Source organism: Pelophylax lessonae, assembly GCF_965119305.1.
Source record: "Pelophylax lessonae genome assembly, chromosome: 5".
NCBI lineage: Eukaryota > Metazoa > Chordata > Amphibia > Anura > Ranidae > Pelophylax > Pelophylax lessonae.
The window spans coordinates 422,838,426-422,854,013 of record NC_138772.1 but is presented as its reverse complement, the minus strand read 5'-3'; the positions used below and the strand labels follow the sequence as shown (position 1 = coordinate 422,854,013).

The window sequence follows — 15,588 nt, the reverse complement described above, 5'->3', positions numbered from 1 at the left end:
AGCCTTCCATTCCCTGGTGCGTAGCTTTATCCAAGGGGTACGACACTTGGCTCCTCCAGGGCGACCTCCTTTGCCACGTTGGGATCTTAATTTGGTGCTGTCGGTTCACCAGAAACCTCCCATTGAAAATATTCAGGAGATTTCCCTGCTTACCTTATCTCAGAAGGTGGCCTTCTTGGTGGCTATTACTTCTGCGTGCAGGGTGTCGGAACTGGTGGTGTTGTCCTGTCATTCTCTCTATCTGGTGGTTCACAGGGATAAAGTTGTGCTTCGTCCGGATCCGTCCTTCCTTTCGAAGGTGGTTTCCAGTTTCCATTTAAATGAGGACATTGTGTTACCCTGCTTGTGTCCTAAGCCTAAACATCCTAAGGAATTTGCACTGCATACCTTTGATGTGGATCAGGCAATCAGGGTGTACTTGGCGACTACTGAGTCTTTTCAAAAGTCAGATTTGCTCTTTGTTCTCACGGATGGACCAAAAAAAGGGTTGCCTGCGTTTGCTGCGACTGTTTCCAGATGGATCAGACAGACGGTTGTGCAGGCTTATTTAATTAATGATCAGGTTCCTTTTTCCTGTTATGGCGCATTCTACTCGGGCGCTTAGTGCTTCCTGGGCCTTTCTTCATCAGGCATCTGTGGGTCAGGTTGGCATCTGCAGATTCCTCTTTGGCCGCAAAGTTTTGCAGGCTGCTGTTTATGGGTGTTTTAGTCTCCCTTGAGGGTGTTTAATGTTTTTTTCAGGTGGGTCTCATCTTGTTGTTCTGATAAATCCTATGTTGCCTGGTTGGCTGTGGTTCAGCCTTGGAAAATTATTTTCTACTGTTCCCAACCCTCATATTTTATGGCACTGCTTTGGGACGTCCCTACTGTTATGAAGAACAGAGACTGCATCCATCAATGAATAATGGAGAAAATTGGATGTTTGTCTTACCGTAAAATCTTTTTCTCTGAAGTTCATTGATACACAGTACCCGCCCCTCTATTTTGAGTTGGGTTGTTATTTTTTTCTCTGATACTGCTTTGTTACAAAACTGACATCCTATAGCAGAGAGAAGGGATATACCCCCTGGGACTGCCCTTAGGCATAGCGTCCTACTCCTGTAGGGGGAAGTATAACCTTACTGTTATGAAGAACAGAGACTGCGTCCGTCAATGAACTTCAGAGAAAAGGATTTTACGGTAAGACAAAATCCAATTTTTAGCACGGATTACTGTAGTAATGTCACTGGTCCCCCAAAAAATGGCAAAAATATCAGTTAAGTGTCCGATCTGTCTGCCACAATGTCACAGTCCTGCTAAAAATTGCTCATCCTCGCCATTACTGGTAAAAAAATAAGTTAAAAAAATGACATAAATCTTTCCCCCAGTTTGTAGACGCAATAACTTTTGCGCAAACCAATCAATATACTTATTGGGATTTTTTTTTTTTTACCAAAAATATGTAGCAGAATTGTCGCTCTTTTTTTTGTTTATAGCGCAAAAAATAAAAATCACAGAGGTGATCAAATACCACAAAAGAAAGCTTTATTTGTGGGAAAAAAAGGACTTCCATTTTATCTGGGTACAGCGTCGCATGACCGCGCTATTGTCCGTTAAAGTAACACAGTGCCGAATTCCAAAAAATGGCCTTGGTCATTAAGGGGGAAAACCTTCCTGTACAGAGGTGGTTAATGGGACGGCTAGTGATGCAGCAATGATGCAACAAATTGAGGGATGTGGCAGCAGCAGGAAAGTGGATGCCCACTAACGGGCGCTGCCACGATGGATCTGCAATGACAGGTGCTCTTTAAATGTAAGGACTCATTCTTGATGGTAGTTAGAATCTTTAATATTTGCAAACAAAATGAAGGTTTCCTATTTCAAAATACTAAGCTGTCAGGTTAGTAAAACAGCGATATCAGAACCAATTTAATCATACAGTTTATAGTGTACATAGATTTGCAAAACAATGGGATAAAGGAATATTCCTGAACTTTGTTTTACCTCATGGTTACTGTGAAATTGTGTGAATGCATCAATTTAGTGCATGTTATCTCAGCTTGCAGAACTTGGATTTGCTGAATGAGTTTATCAGAAATGTAAATATTTCAGAATATACAGCCTCATAACTAAGCTCCATTTCATGCTGAATAAACTAAATTAGTAATGCATCTTAAATAGAAAGCTATCTTTAGATATATTTTAACTCCAAAAGCATTTTATTAAAATTAATTTAATTTTAAAAAAATCTAATTACAAAAAAAGTATTTGTTTTAAATAAAAGAATCAGATTTTTAAATTTTTTTTTAAAAAAAAATCATAGATTTTATCCAACCTGGACTGGGATGTTTGTGTAATGTTGCCATTGTTTTGCACTCTCCCATGTTGTAAAGGATTATTACGTGATTTTTTAAAAATGTAATAAGCTAATTGATTTGATCTTTTTTCATGCAGACTGCTCTTACATGTTTGTTTTTCTCTTTTCTATGTGTTTAGGGTGACTGACCTTAAGCATGCCATTCAGACTAAGTACAAGATTGCTGTTCAGCACCAGATCCTTGTAGTAAATGGAGGCGAATGTATGGCACCAGACAGGAGGGTCTGTAGTTACAGCGCTGGTACTGTAAGTATTAATCTAACATAATGAAATTCTATAAGAATAAGTGCACTTTAAAATAAAATACACTTATCCAGCCTGTTTAGCATTCTGATGGAAAGTATCCAACCCCTCCCCTTCCCCCCCTTGCACCAGATGCGTACTTCCTTGAATCCGAAATCTGCATCCTTCCACATTGTTTGTATTCTGTGGTTGAAAACATCTTTGATGCATCTGCACAGTAGGTCCTTATTGACTTCAGTGGAGCGGTCTCCTGAGCATCTTTAGCCTGCTTTGGGAGATGGCCCCATAGAAGTGGATGTGTGCACTTTATCTGAAAGTTCATATTTCCTTTTTAAAGCAGGGGTCTCCAAACTTTCTAAACAAAGGGCAAGTAAACTGTCCATCAGACCAGAGGGTGGGGGGTGGTGAACTGTGGCCAGCAGGAATATATTTTTTTCTGGCATCAGTGGGAGTAAACAGTGCTCACCTTTGGTTTTAGGGGGAGGAATAGTGCCCCATTGTTATTGTCAATAGAAGAAATGGCACCCCATTGTTGTCAGTAACAGGAATTATGCTTCATTTTGGTGTCAGAGGACATAATAGTGTCTCATATCAGTGGGATGAATAGTGCCTCAAAGGCCAGATATAGGCAAGCAAAGGGCCACAGTTGTGAGACCCCTGCTTTAAAGGATAACTAAACACAAGAATAAAAATGTAATCTATTGCAGCCTACCATTCCTTTTGGTACAAAGGCAGACATATTTGTACTCCAGCCTAGATGTAAAACATGGCTACCATTATAGACACCGTGGAGGAGTGAGTATAACCACCCAGGGTCAGGAAATGTGTTACTGGCAGAATCACCAGGTGGAAAAAAGCCTGAATAAGGAAAAAAATGAAGTCACCAATTCTATGGGGTAGTAAGCTGCAATATATCATTTTTTTTTTGTTTTTGGGATTAAGTACGCTTTAACTATCATACTGTCTTTTTGTTTGGGTAGAGTGAGATTATTACACACCTGTGAGTTTTTTTGCGCAAAATTATTTCTGATGAACTACTGCAATTGTTTTTTGTTCCTTATTTCCTATAACTTTGCTGATAAGTTTTTTTTTTTTTTTTTTTTTTTTTTTTTTTTTTTTTTAGGGCAAAAGTTCATTAAGACCCTGATCTAATAGCCTCCATTTTCATAATCTTCCCTCTTTACTTGCCTGCTGCTTTAGCTTTTTGTGACCAATCACAAAATCAATAGGCACTAGAGTTTGCCCTAGTGCATTTGTTTTTCCTACAGACATATTCAGACGTACCCCCTATCTTCCTGAGCAATTCAAGTCCATGTGAGGAGCCTTGTATAGTAGGGTGTTGCTTTAATGTATTTTTCCTGACTGCTGTTCTGGTCTTTTTATCATGAAACCAAAATGACCAAATAGGTTGTTGTATGTTTGTGATCTGACTTGTTTTTTTTTTCTCTGCAGGACACAAATCCAATATTCCTGTTCAATAAAGAGATGATATTGTGTGAACGTCCTCCAGTTATTCCCAGAACAACCTTTTCAGCAGAGAATGAAATGGAGCTAAAGGTTGAGGAGTCGCTCATGATGCCTGCAGTCTTTCACACAGTCGCCTCTAGGACGCAGCTTGCAGTGGTGGGAAATTTCAAACTTCTTTTTCAAAACATAGCAATGGTGTTACATTCTGATGACAAAGCCTGCAGTTCCCAAGTTATAGCACTGCAGAAAGCAGTAAAAGCAGTAAAATCGAGCATGAAAAAAGCTGGCCACGGTGTCACCCGTCTAATCGGCCATAATGACGTCACACGTGCTCTCCATTTGACGCATTTCTACAAAACTGTTGTTTTCTTTCCAATCCCAGAAGACAACAGTTTTGTGGAAAGACGTCGGATGGAGCGCACGTGTGACATCACTACGGCCATTTAGATGGGTGACACCTTGGCCAGCTTTTTTCATGCTCGATTTTTCTGCTTTCTCGTAAGTGTACCTCTGTTTATGTTTTAATAAATAGTTTTTACGGAGTCTCACTATGAGGCTTCTCCCGATTTCATGTTTGGCCATATGATGAGCTTATTCTATTTGATGCATGCTGTGGATTTTTGGGTCTATTGACATCAGCGACTCTCTGCAGGTTTCCTTTGGTCTCTGTAATCGGGATCAATACACTGTGGTAAGACACCATCCTCTCCCAATTAGGAGCACCCCACAGTAGAGCACCTGTGGAGTTTTTTCATCATGGAACACAGAACTCTTTAACCAGTTCTGGACTGCCCACCACATATATACTGCCCCGTGCGGGCCGGCTGTTCAAAATCACGTACAGGTACGTGATGCGTGCCCGCCTGTCCCCTGACCCCACAGTGATTTGATTTGGTTCAGAACCGATCAGTCATCAGGTCTAGGCCAATGATTTATGGCCTGGGCCTGGTGATCGGTTCTGACCAATGGCAGAACCTCCTGTGCCTGTGTAATGTAAACACAGGTACAGGAAATTATGCAATCTCCTCTCCTGGAGTCCTTTTTGGTTCCAGCATGAGAGAAGAAAGCCTCACAGTACACAAGCACTACACTAAAACCAGTACACATAGGCACATATTTCACCCCCTAATTAACCCTTTCACTGCCTGTTACAGTGTCACAATATACAGTATACAGATAATTTACTGATCACTGTATTACTGTCAATGGTGATGCCAGTTAGCGCCAGCGGTAGTTATCGTCAGTCCCAGATAGGTTTAGGGTAGCCACCATATATCCCCTAATAAAGGTTTAACCCCTTGATCACCCCCATTTAACCCCTTCACTGCCCTGTCACAGTGTCACTATATACAGTACAGTGTACAGATAAGTTACTGATCAACTGTATTCCTGTCACGGGTAATGCTAGTTAGCATCAATGTTAGTATAGCATCAGGGTCTCCCCACACATTTTCTAATAAAGTTTTAACCCCCTGATCGCCCCCAGTTAACCCTTTTATTCCCTGTCACTAGTAAAATGTACAGATCTTTTTTTCTAAACACTGTATTAGTGTCACGGGTGACACCAGTTAGCTTTAGCATCAGCGTCAGGCTCAATCCCAGATAGCGGCAGATTTTAACCCTTTGCCAGTAACACTAACACACACACACACACTTAATACCTCCATTACTAGTATAGTGTCTGAACGGGTCAATGTCTTTGATTTGATCAGAACTATACTAGCGTCCCCAATAGTTTAGTGTACCCAAAAGCGTGGCGTTAGCAGAGTCAGGCCTGATCTCTGCAAGCACTAGCAGTTTTTTTCGTAGCGGTTCAAACAGTCCTCGACCACCAGGTGCTTTTTTACCTGTGAGTTATGCTAGGTACCTGTTAATTAAGTGGCCAAAATGTCAAACCAAAGGTAAACTAGTGAAGAGGCCTACAGGATACTGAGCATTTCAGATGAGAGCAATGGGGAGTCCTCACTGTCAGAATCAAGCTCAGTATACAAACCTGTAGAGAGCAGTGGCACCCTGACAGGTAGCTCTGACGATGGGGGAGTGGTCCCTGCTAGGGGCAGACGTACCCAGCCCCCTTCTTTTGTTTGAAAAAATAGTAGCAATCAGTGCAAAACGCCAAACTACCCGAGTCTCACCGTCACCAATCTGTTCTATAAATAAAGTGATAAAAAATTATCTAAATTATTTATACCACCTGTGGTGGAAATAGTGTATTCCCTAAGTGTAGAAAACTATATAATATAAATGCAGTTAAGTCAACAACACTGACACAAATATGTGAAGCCTAAGAAAAAGTGTATAGTGCATAAAAAGTGCACCATGCAAAAAAGTGCAATGTGACTAAAATAGAAATATGATATCGGAAAAAAGTGGTAATTCCTTATAAAAATGTAAATAGCAAAATAATTTGTGCATAAAAAGTGCCTGTGCAATATGTAATATAGGTACCTAAAAGGTAAATGTGAACCGTAGTGCAACTATCAATTAAAGTGCCAAGAAAAAATGTTGACCAGCATCCTGAAAAATATATGTAAAGTGCAAAAAATTTTTTTTGTATATAAACCAATCATTAAACTACATATCATCACGTCATATATATAAAGTGCATGCAAGATATATATCCAAATAAAAAAGTCCTTAGAAGGAGTCCACAGTTATTCAATTAAAGTTGCAGCAAAGTGCCAGTGCAGGAATGGTGCCACAAAGCAGTGCAAGCAATCCAAAATATAGGTGTCTTCAATGTGCATCTGTGATTATCCCACCATCCGTGTTATACAGGGCTCACTAAATAAACTCACCAGAGATACAGCTGGTGTAACCAGCAAATCAGGTTCATGCAGCAGGAGCTGCGAGCGTGTGTCTAGCTCTGTAATCACTTGCGGTGTTCCTTAAGCGCCCAGAAGCCCCGCCCTACTAGTTTAGTCTATTGACGTCTACTCTGGGCGGCACACAGATGGTGGGATAATCACAGATGCACATTGAAGACACCTATTTTTTGGATTGCTTGCATTGCTTTGTGGCACCATTCCTGAACTGGTACTTTGCTGCAACTTTAATTGAATAGCTATGGACTCTTTCTAAGGACTTTTTTATTTGGATATATATCGTGCATGCACTTTATATATATATATATATATATATATATATATATATATATATATATATATATATATGATGTGATGATATTTAGTTTAATGATTGGTTTATATACAAAAAACATTTTTTGCACTTTTCATTTATTTTCCAGGATGCTGGTCAACATTTTTTCTTGGCACTTTAATTGATAGTTGCACTACGGTTCACATTTACCTTTTAGGTACCTAATATTTACATATTGCACAGGAACTTTTTATGCACAAATTGTTTTGCTATTTACATTTTTATAAGGAATTCCCACTTTTTTCCGTTATCATATTCCTATTTTAGTCACATTGCACTTTTTATGCACTATGCACTTTTTCTTAGGCTTCACATATTTGTGTCAGTGTTGATGAACTGCTGACATTACATTACATTATATAATTTTCTACACTTAGGGAATACACTATTTCCACCACAGGTGGTATATACAATTTAGATAATTTTTTATCACTTTATTTTTAGTACAGTTTGGTGACCGTGAGACTCAGGGGTATTTTGGGTTTTTGCGCTGATTGCTACTATTTTTTTCCATTGATTTTCAGATTACCTGTAATTAATTAGCTGCACTTCCTCATCCCTGTGTTAATTTGCCTTGGAGTCCCTGGCTCTTGATTATCCTAATTTACCCCTTTTGTTGCTGAACGGCATGATTCTCATATGCAGCAGAGTGTCGGTACTAGTACTGCTCAATCTTTTGGTGATCTGGCGAGGCCCAGCGGCCTAGCACACCCTGGTCATAGACAAACTAGCACTGCCATATCACTTGGTGAGGTGGCGAGTCCCATAAGTGCAGTTCAAGCTGATGCAGTGGCTAGCACAAGTTGTGGCCCACAGCCACCAAGAATTTGAACGCAGCCCCGTAGAACCCATAGTGCCCTTCCTGATGTGCTTGCAAATCCTGATTGGCAGCCCACAGATTCTGAAGCACCTGTGCTTCCCCCATTCGCTGGCCAACCCAGAATTCAGGTGGAAACAGCCAAATTTACTCCCCTTGATTTTTTTTAGCTGTTTTTCATGGGCTGTACAGATCTTTCTCTGCTGCCATAGCCAGGGCTAGATATGAGCAAATTCTGCGGTTCATGCACTTCAGCGACAATAAACTCTGTCGTCCTCGGGGTGACTTTGAATATGACCGGTTCCAAAAAATTTGGTCCCTCATAAACCACTTCAACCAAAAATTTGCAGCCTTGTTTATCCCCCAACAAGATTTCTGTGTTGACAAGTCCCTAATTTAATTTTCTGGCTGCCTTGCTTTCAAACCGTTTCTCCCCAGCAAGCGTGCCAGATATGGGGTCAAGATGAGCTCTGTGAGCGGGCAACAGGCTATACATGTAGTTTCCTGGTTTAAGAGGGAAAAGCGTGGAGCCCCCAACTGCCCAGACTACATAGGGAGCAGCGGCAAGATTGTTTGGGACTTGGTGTTACCCTTATTCGGAAAGGGGTATCATTTATAGATGGACAACTTCTATACAAGCGTGCCACTTTTTTAGACACCCTTTTCAATTAGGAATTGGCGCATGTGGCACCATGCGATCTAATCGCCGGGGCTTCCCCCAATGGCTTGTAAATGCCCCACTTAGTCAGGGGGAGAGAGCCTGCTTGAATAGAAGTTGAAGGACAAACTGAAATTTTTCGTTCTGTCTTCCATTCGCACAGATATTGCAGTCCAAATTACAAAGGCGACTGGTGTTAAAAAACCCCTCTCTGTCCATGACTACAACCGTAAAATGGGAGGGGTGGACTTTAATGACCAGATGATGGGGCTGTACTTAGTTGCCTTTAAGGCCAGACACTTGTACAAAAAAGTGTCTGTGTACTTATTCCAATTGGCTCTTTTCAACGCTTATGTATTATACAAATCATCTGGAAGAAGTGGATCCTTCCTAAAATTCCAGGAAGAGATCATCACAGCCCTTCTGTATCCAAAAGATGCTGTAGCCCAATTTCCCAATCAAAAGACGGCTGCATGAGAGGCATTTTCCGGATGTCCTCCCTGGTACCCCTACCCAAAGAGCACCCCAAAAAAAGATGGCGTGTCTTTAGCAAGCACGTGACACCCGTTATTTTTGTCCCTCCTGTCCTGGCGAACCTGGTCTCTGCATCGGTGAATGTTTCCGTCGCTATCAGTATTAGAATAGGGTACAGCACGGCACAGTGTAGGGCACACTTTCACACAGGGTCTCGAAAGATGTTAGATAGCTATCACATTTTGAGAGACCCTAACCTGAAACGTTTATAGTTACAATAAAAGTGTAAAAAAAAAAAAACATAAAAAATAAATAAAAAAAAAAGCCAAAAATAGTTGTCCAGGTATGTAAATCTACTGTTTACTGTACTGTTACTGTGTTTTATTATTAACCATTGTTTGCTTTGCATGTACGCCATTCAGCTGCAGCACTGATTTGCTTATTTTGACAGCAACAGGGTTTGCTCTCATTATACGTAAAACCAGCAACTCCTGGCGCTGTAGGAGGTTATTTCACCACCACAGTTAAAAAAAAAACCCCAAAAAAGAGCATATATGGCGAAGGGGTGGACATAGGGATAAATTGCCCCTATGCTTCGCCATATATTTTGCACTCTTTTTTTTTTTTTGGCACAGATTGCCATAAAAAAGTTGTTTTTTTTAAGTTGATGTTTTTATTGATGCTATGTTTTTTATCGTTAATCGTTGTTTGCTTTGCAGGTACGCCATTCAGCTGCAGCACTGATTTGTTTATTTTGACCGCCACAGGGTTTGCTCTCACGATACGTAAATCCATGACTTCGGCGCTGTAGGAGGGGATTTCACCACTGCAGTTTAAAAAAAAAAAGCATTCTGTATATGCTGAAACATAAGGGATGGGGTGGACATGGAGGGCGGCTCTCCCCTATGCTTCGGCATATATTATGATTCACTTTTAGTGGCAGAGATTTCTTCATCCACATCGATCGATGTGAATGGAGGAATCTGTTAGGTTGGATGAATGGAAAAAAAAGAACATTGCATGTATGGGGTGGATGCAGGGCGGTATTCTAATGGTGGGCATACCACTGATCAATCGATGTGAATGGAGGAATTTGTTTCAGCCCACAGGCTGCATGAAAAAAAAGAACATTTTAATATATGCCCAACAAATTTGAGTGGTTATACCGGAATGATGCCTGGAGGTTTAGACATCATCTTGGTATTGTTTTTTTCAGATGGCGGTCAGCTTTCATGTAAAAACAATTCTAGCAGCTAATTAGTGTTTTTTTCCCAAAACAATTGCGTTTGGAAAATCACTGTGAAAAAAATTGCAACACCCACCGTTTTAATCTATAGTGCCTCTGATTTAAAAAAAATATATAATGTTTGGGGGTTCAAAGTAATTTTCTAGCAAAAAAAATGAATTTCTCTATCGTTCATTGACGGACTCAGTCTCTGTTCTTCATAACAGTAGGGTTGTACTGCCCCCTACAGGAGTAGCATACTAGGCAGAAAAAACTTCTGACTATGGGCAGTCCCAGGAGGTATATTCCCGCTCTCTGCTTTAGAATGTCAGTTTTATTCTGCCTAGTCAGTAGTAAGGACCTAGTTACTTGCTGGGATCTCTGGTCCTGCTAAAAGTTTTTTTTCTAGTTTGTTTTTTACTCTGGATTTTTTTCCTGTGAGATCTACAAGCAACTAAGCCGGATCTGGGCAACGGGCTCGATATATAGATCCAGTGGTCACCCCAGCCGGCCATCGAGGGCACGCAGACCCCAGCGCTAGGGTTGGCCGTGACATAGTCCCAAGGGAACGGGGACTGGCACTGCGAGTTAAACGTCTCGCCAGGTCGCATATGACCGGGTCTAGGCCTGAGCTGCAGCGTTCCTACTGGCCGACAGCCCCCCCAGTTCGGTAAAGAGGCGTTTTGTCAGGAAATGGTGCCCGCCTGTTCCAGGTATGGTGAGTAAATGTTCCCCCTCTCCCCTGGCGGGTCTTTGGCGTGGACGCGGGCCCCTCCTTAGGACGGTCGGACCCCCAGGTTCCCCTCTGTCCTGTCACGCACCCCCCTTGCCTGTCCCCCCTCCTCTCCTCACTTAATGGGACTATGGGGCGCTTGAACCCCCGGGGGTTGGGACTGGGCGTCATGCTGATGGTGGGGGCGGGGTTGCGCGGGGTACTCACCTGTCACTACCAGGGCCCCCCATCCTGTCGATCTCATCCAGGAGGCTGGGGGGTCTCCTTGAGGGCCCCCAGAAGCTCCGCAGGCTGCACTGGGCCGCATTTTTCTTGTAGCCCATGTGCTAAAAAAGATCGGCGGCCATGTTTGTGTAGCCCGGCGGCCAATTTTGCGGTGGATCTTCATTGAAAATCATTGGCGGCCATGTTTTTGGAGTCACTTTTTTTTTGGGCGGTGGAGCCCCTCCTTTTTCCCTAGTGCTGACACTCAGGTTCCCTTCTAATCACAGATCGCTGCAGACATGTGCTGTATAGACATCCTGGGCCTTCCTGGTGCATCTCTGTTGCGGGTGGTGATTCTGGAGGGCCTCTCTCTCTCTGCTGGGGGTCTTCAGTGCTTTGTGCCTGACCTTTTGGGGGCGCTATAGCGTGGTGGGACTTTAAAAAAAAGTTTTTTTTTCAAATTTTTCTGCGGGGTTTCTCTGCTGCGACATGGACTGTGTGGAACACGTTTCTCCACCTGACCCTCTCTCGGAGGCTGCAGGGCCCTCCAGATCCCAGCCATCCACTGATGCACTGTCAGCGGTCCTGGAATCCTTTGTGTTCCGAGTGGAGTTGGCCTTTTAAGGGCGAAGTGCCAAAAAACACCTCCCGCCTACCCCTGCCTCATCTGATGTGTCAGATTCTGACTGATTCAGCCACCGCAGACGTTGGTCTCCCTGCTGGGTCTATTACCTTGCACCCTGTCTCCTCTGACAATGAGGATGACACTTCCCCCTCCGCTACTGCGCAAGAAAAGGCGCTGGTGGGCGCACTGGTTGTATCTGTGCATGAGACCCTAAAAATGGAGGACGCAGCTGTGACTGCGACTGAGGCGCTGGTTACGTTTAGCACTCACAAGCCATCCAGAGCAGCAAAGGTTTTTCCCTTTCCCGCGTACCTTGACAATATGGTCAAAAAAGAGTGGGACAGCCCCAAGCGTCCCCCTGGGGCCCCTAAGCGGATTGCTAGGCGCTACCCCTTTGAGGAGTCTATTATTAAAAAGTGGTCTGTGCCACCTTTGGTGGACCCTCTGGTCTCCAGGCTGAGTAGAGCTACCATGATTCCAGTGGAGGATTCCTCGTTCTTTAAGGATCCGGCGGATAGAAAGGCGGAGTCCGTAGCCCGCAATATGTACTCCCTGACGGGGGTCCGCTCTGAGAACGGTGTTTACTATTGCCCTTGTGTCACAAAATTTGACTGAATGGGCTAAGTTACTACGCTGTGACCTGGAGGGGGTAAAACCCCCCTGCCTTTGCAGAGCTGATGGACCAGTCGGTTCAGGGGTTGCAATTTATTTGCGATGCCTCGCTGGATGCAGCTCCACTAGTGACTCAACTGTTGGTTTCGGCAGTAGTCCTCTAGGGTATACTTTGGCTAAAATGCTGGTCTGCGGTTTAGACCTCTAAGAAGGCCTTAACTGGTCTCCCTTTTTAAGGAGATCGCCTGTTTGGGGCTACCCTTGATGACATTATTAAAGGTCTTACAGGGGGTAAGAGTAACTTTCTCCCACAGGCTCGTTGTAGTCGGGGTCCCTCCTCTGCACACAAAACGTTTTTTCGTCCCTCAGGGTCAATTGATAAGGGATCTAGGTCTTTCAAGGCCCCCTCGGGTGGTTCCAATCGACCCTGGTCTGGCAAACAGAAATCAGGTTTCTCCAGAACTGCGGACCATTCCCTGGTGCGAAACTTGGCACCGCCGGTGCGACCTCCGTTGCCACCTTGGGACCTTAATTTGGTGCTGTTGGTTCTCCAGAAACCTCCCTTTGAAAATATTCGGGAGATTCCCCTGCTTACCTTATCCCAGAGGGTGGCCTTCTTGGTGGCTATTACTTCTGCGTGCAGGGTGTCGGAACTGGCAGCGTCCTGTTGTTCTCCCTATCTGGTGGTTCCCAGGGATAATATGGTGCTTCGTCCGGATCCGTCCTTCCTTCCGAAGGTGGTTTCCAGTTTCCACTTAAATGAGGAAATTGTGTTACCCTCCTCTTGTCTTAAGCCTAAACATCCTAAGAAATTTGCACTGCATACTTTGGATATGGTTTCAGCGTGGTACTTTGCGACTACTGAGTCTTTTCGAAAGTCAGATTCGCTCTTTGTATTCACGGATGGGCCAAAGAAAGGGCTGCCTGTGTCTGCTGCGACTATTTGCAGATGGATCAGACAGACGGTTGTGCAGGCTAAATTAAGGATCAGGTTCCTCCTTTCCCTGTTAAGGCACATTTTACTTGGGTGCTTAGTGCTTCCTGGACCTTTCACCATCAGGCATCTGTGGTTCAGGTTTGCAAGGCGGCTACCTGGTCGTCTGTTCCTACCTTCACAACATTTTAAAAGGTGGATGCGCTGGCATCTGCAGATGCCTCCTTTGGCCGCAAAGTTTTGCAGGCTGGGGTTTGAGGGTATTTTAGTCTCCCTTGAGGACGTTTAATGTTTTTTTCAGGTGGGTCTCATCTTGTTTTTCTGATGAGTCCTATGTTGCCTGGTTGGCTATGATTCAGCCTTGGGGGATTATTTTCTACTCTTCCCATCCCTCATGTTTTATGGCACTGCTTTGGGACGTCCCTACTGTTATGAAGAACAGAGACTGCGTCCGTCAAAGAACGATGGAGAAAATTGGATTTTTGTCTTACCGTAAAATCCTTTTTTCCGAAGTTCTTTGACGGACGCAGTACACGCCCGTCTATTTTGAATTGGGTTGGTACTCTGACACTTCTTTGTTACAAAACTGACATCCTATAGCAGAGAGTGGGAGTATACCTCCTGGGACTGCCCATAGGTGTGGTCAGAACTTTTTTTCTGCCTAGTGTCCTACTCCTGTAGGGGGCAGTGTAACCCTACTGTTATGAAGAACAGAGAAAAGGATTTTACAATAAGACAAAAATCCAATTTTTTTTCATGTAAACAAAAAAATGTGTCAAAAAGGGCTTGCTATTCAAGTGGCTGGAAGAGTGGGTGATGTGTGGCATAAACATTGAATATTTGGCATAAAATGCCAGGACAGTTAAACCCCCCACCCCAATGACCCCTTTTTGGAAAGTAGATACCCCAAGCTATTTGCTGAGAGGTATGTTTAGTCCATGCAATATTTTATATTTTGCCACAAGTTTTGTGAAAATGATACATTTTTTAGCTGTCACTAAATGATATATTGCTCACACATGCCATGGGTATATGTGTAATTACACCCCAAAATAAATTCTGCTGCTTCTCCGGAGTACAGGGATACCACATGTGTGAGACTTTTTGGGAGCCTAGCCGTAGACAGGACCCTGAAAACCAATCATGGCCTTCAGGCTTTATAAGGGCGTAAATTCCTTATTCCTCACAACCTATCACAGTTTCGGAGGCCCCCGAAATGTCAAAATAGCACAAAACCCCCCCAAATGTCCCCATTTTGTAAAGTAGACACTCCTAACTATTTGCTGAGAGGCATGTTGAGTCCATGGAATATTTATTATTTTGCCACAAGTTTCAGAAAAATTACAAACATTTTTTTCTCTTTTGTTCATTGACGGACACAGCTCCTGATTCTTCTTAATACTGCCTCCTACAGGAGTAGGACACTAGGCAGGAAAAAGCTTGACTATGCCTATGGGCAGTCCCAGGGGGTATATACCCACTCTCAGCTATAGGCTATCAGTTTTTTTCTGCCTAGTCAGGAGTAAGGACCTATTTCTAAGGACCTAGTTCCTTGCTGGGATTTCTGATCCTGGCTATTTTTTTGTTTTTAAATGGATTTTTTTCCTATCTTTGTTATTTTGTTCTTGTGAGAATCTACAATCAATTGCCGGACTGGGTGACAGACTGGATAATCTAGATCCAGAGGGTCCCCCCAGTCTGGCTCACGAGCTCGCGCAGGCCTCAGCTCCGCGCTTGGTCCACTGCAACATAGCCCCACTGGACAGGGGCTGGCCTGCGAGTTAAATGTCTCGCGAGGGCGCATACGACCTGGCCCTGGTCTGAGTCACAGCGTTCCTCATGGTCGACAGCCACCCACATTCCGATGGAGCTGTGATCTGTCTGAAGCGGTGCCCACCCTGTTCCTGGTATGTAAGTAGCTGTCCTCTCTCTACTCCTAGCGGGTTTTGGGATTGACATGGGCCCCTCCGTTGGACCGTGGGACCCCTGGGTTCACCTCCTTCTCCCGATCCCCTCTAAACTTTCGGCGGTCACTGACGGTCTTTCAATCCCCCCACCCCCCCTCCATGGGTGAGGTTATG

General features: G+C 43.6%; 1 protein-coding gene across 2 annotated transcripts in view; it reads left to right on the top strand.

Annotated features, from left to right (window-relative positions):
• The window catches only part of RB1CC1 (RB1 inducible coiled-coil 1), a 353,042-nt gene that overhangs the window by 47,037 nt on the left and 290,417 nt on the right, over positions 1-15,588 (top strand). For both annotated transcript variants that reach the window (XM_082257759.1, XM_082257760.1), the window contains exons 3-4: positions 2,476-2,602; positions 4,052-4,222. In XM_082257759.1, the coding sequence (XP_082113885.1) occupies positions 2,476-2,602; positions 4,052-4,222 (298 nt within the window). The remainder of the gene's footprint in view (positions 1-2,475; positions 2,603-4,051; positions 4,223-15,588) is intronic.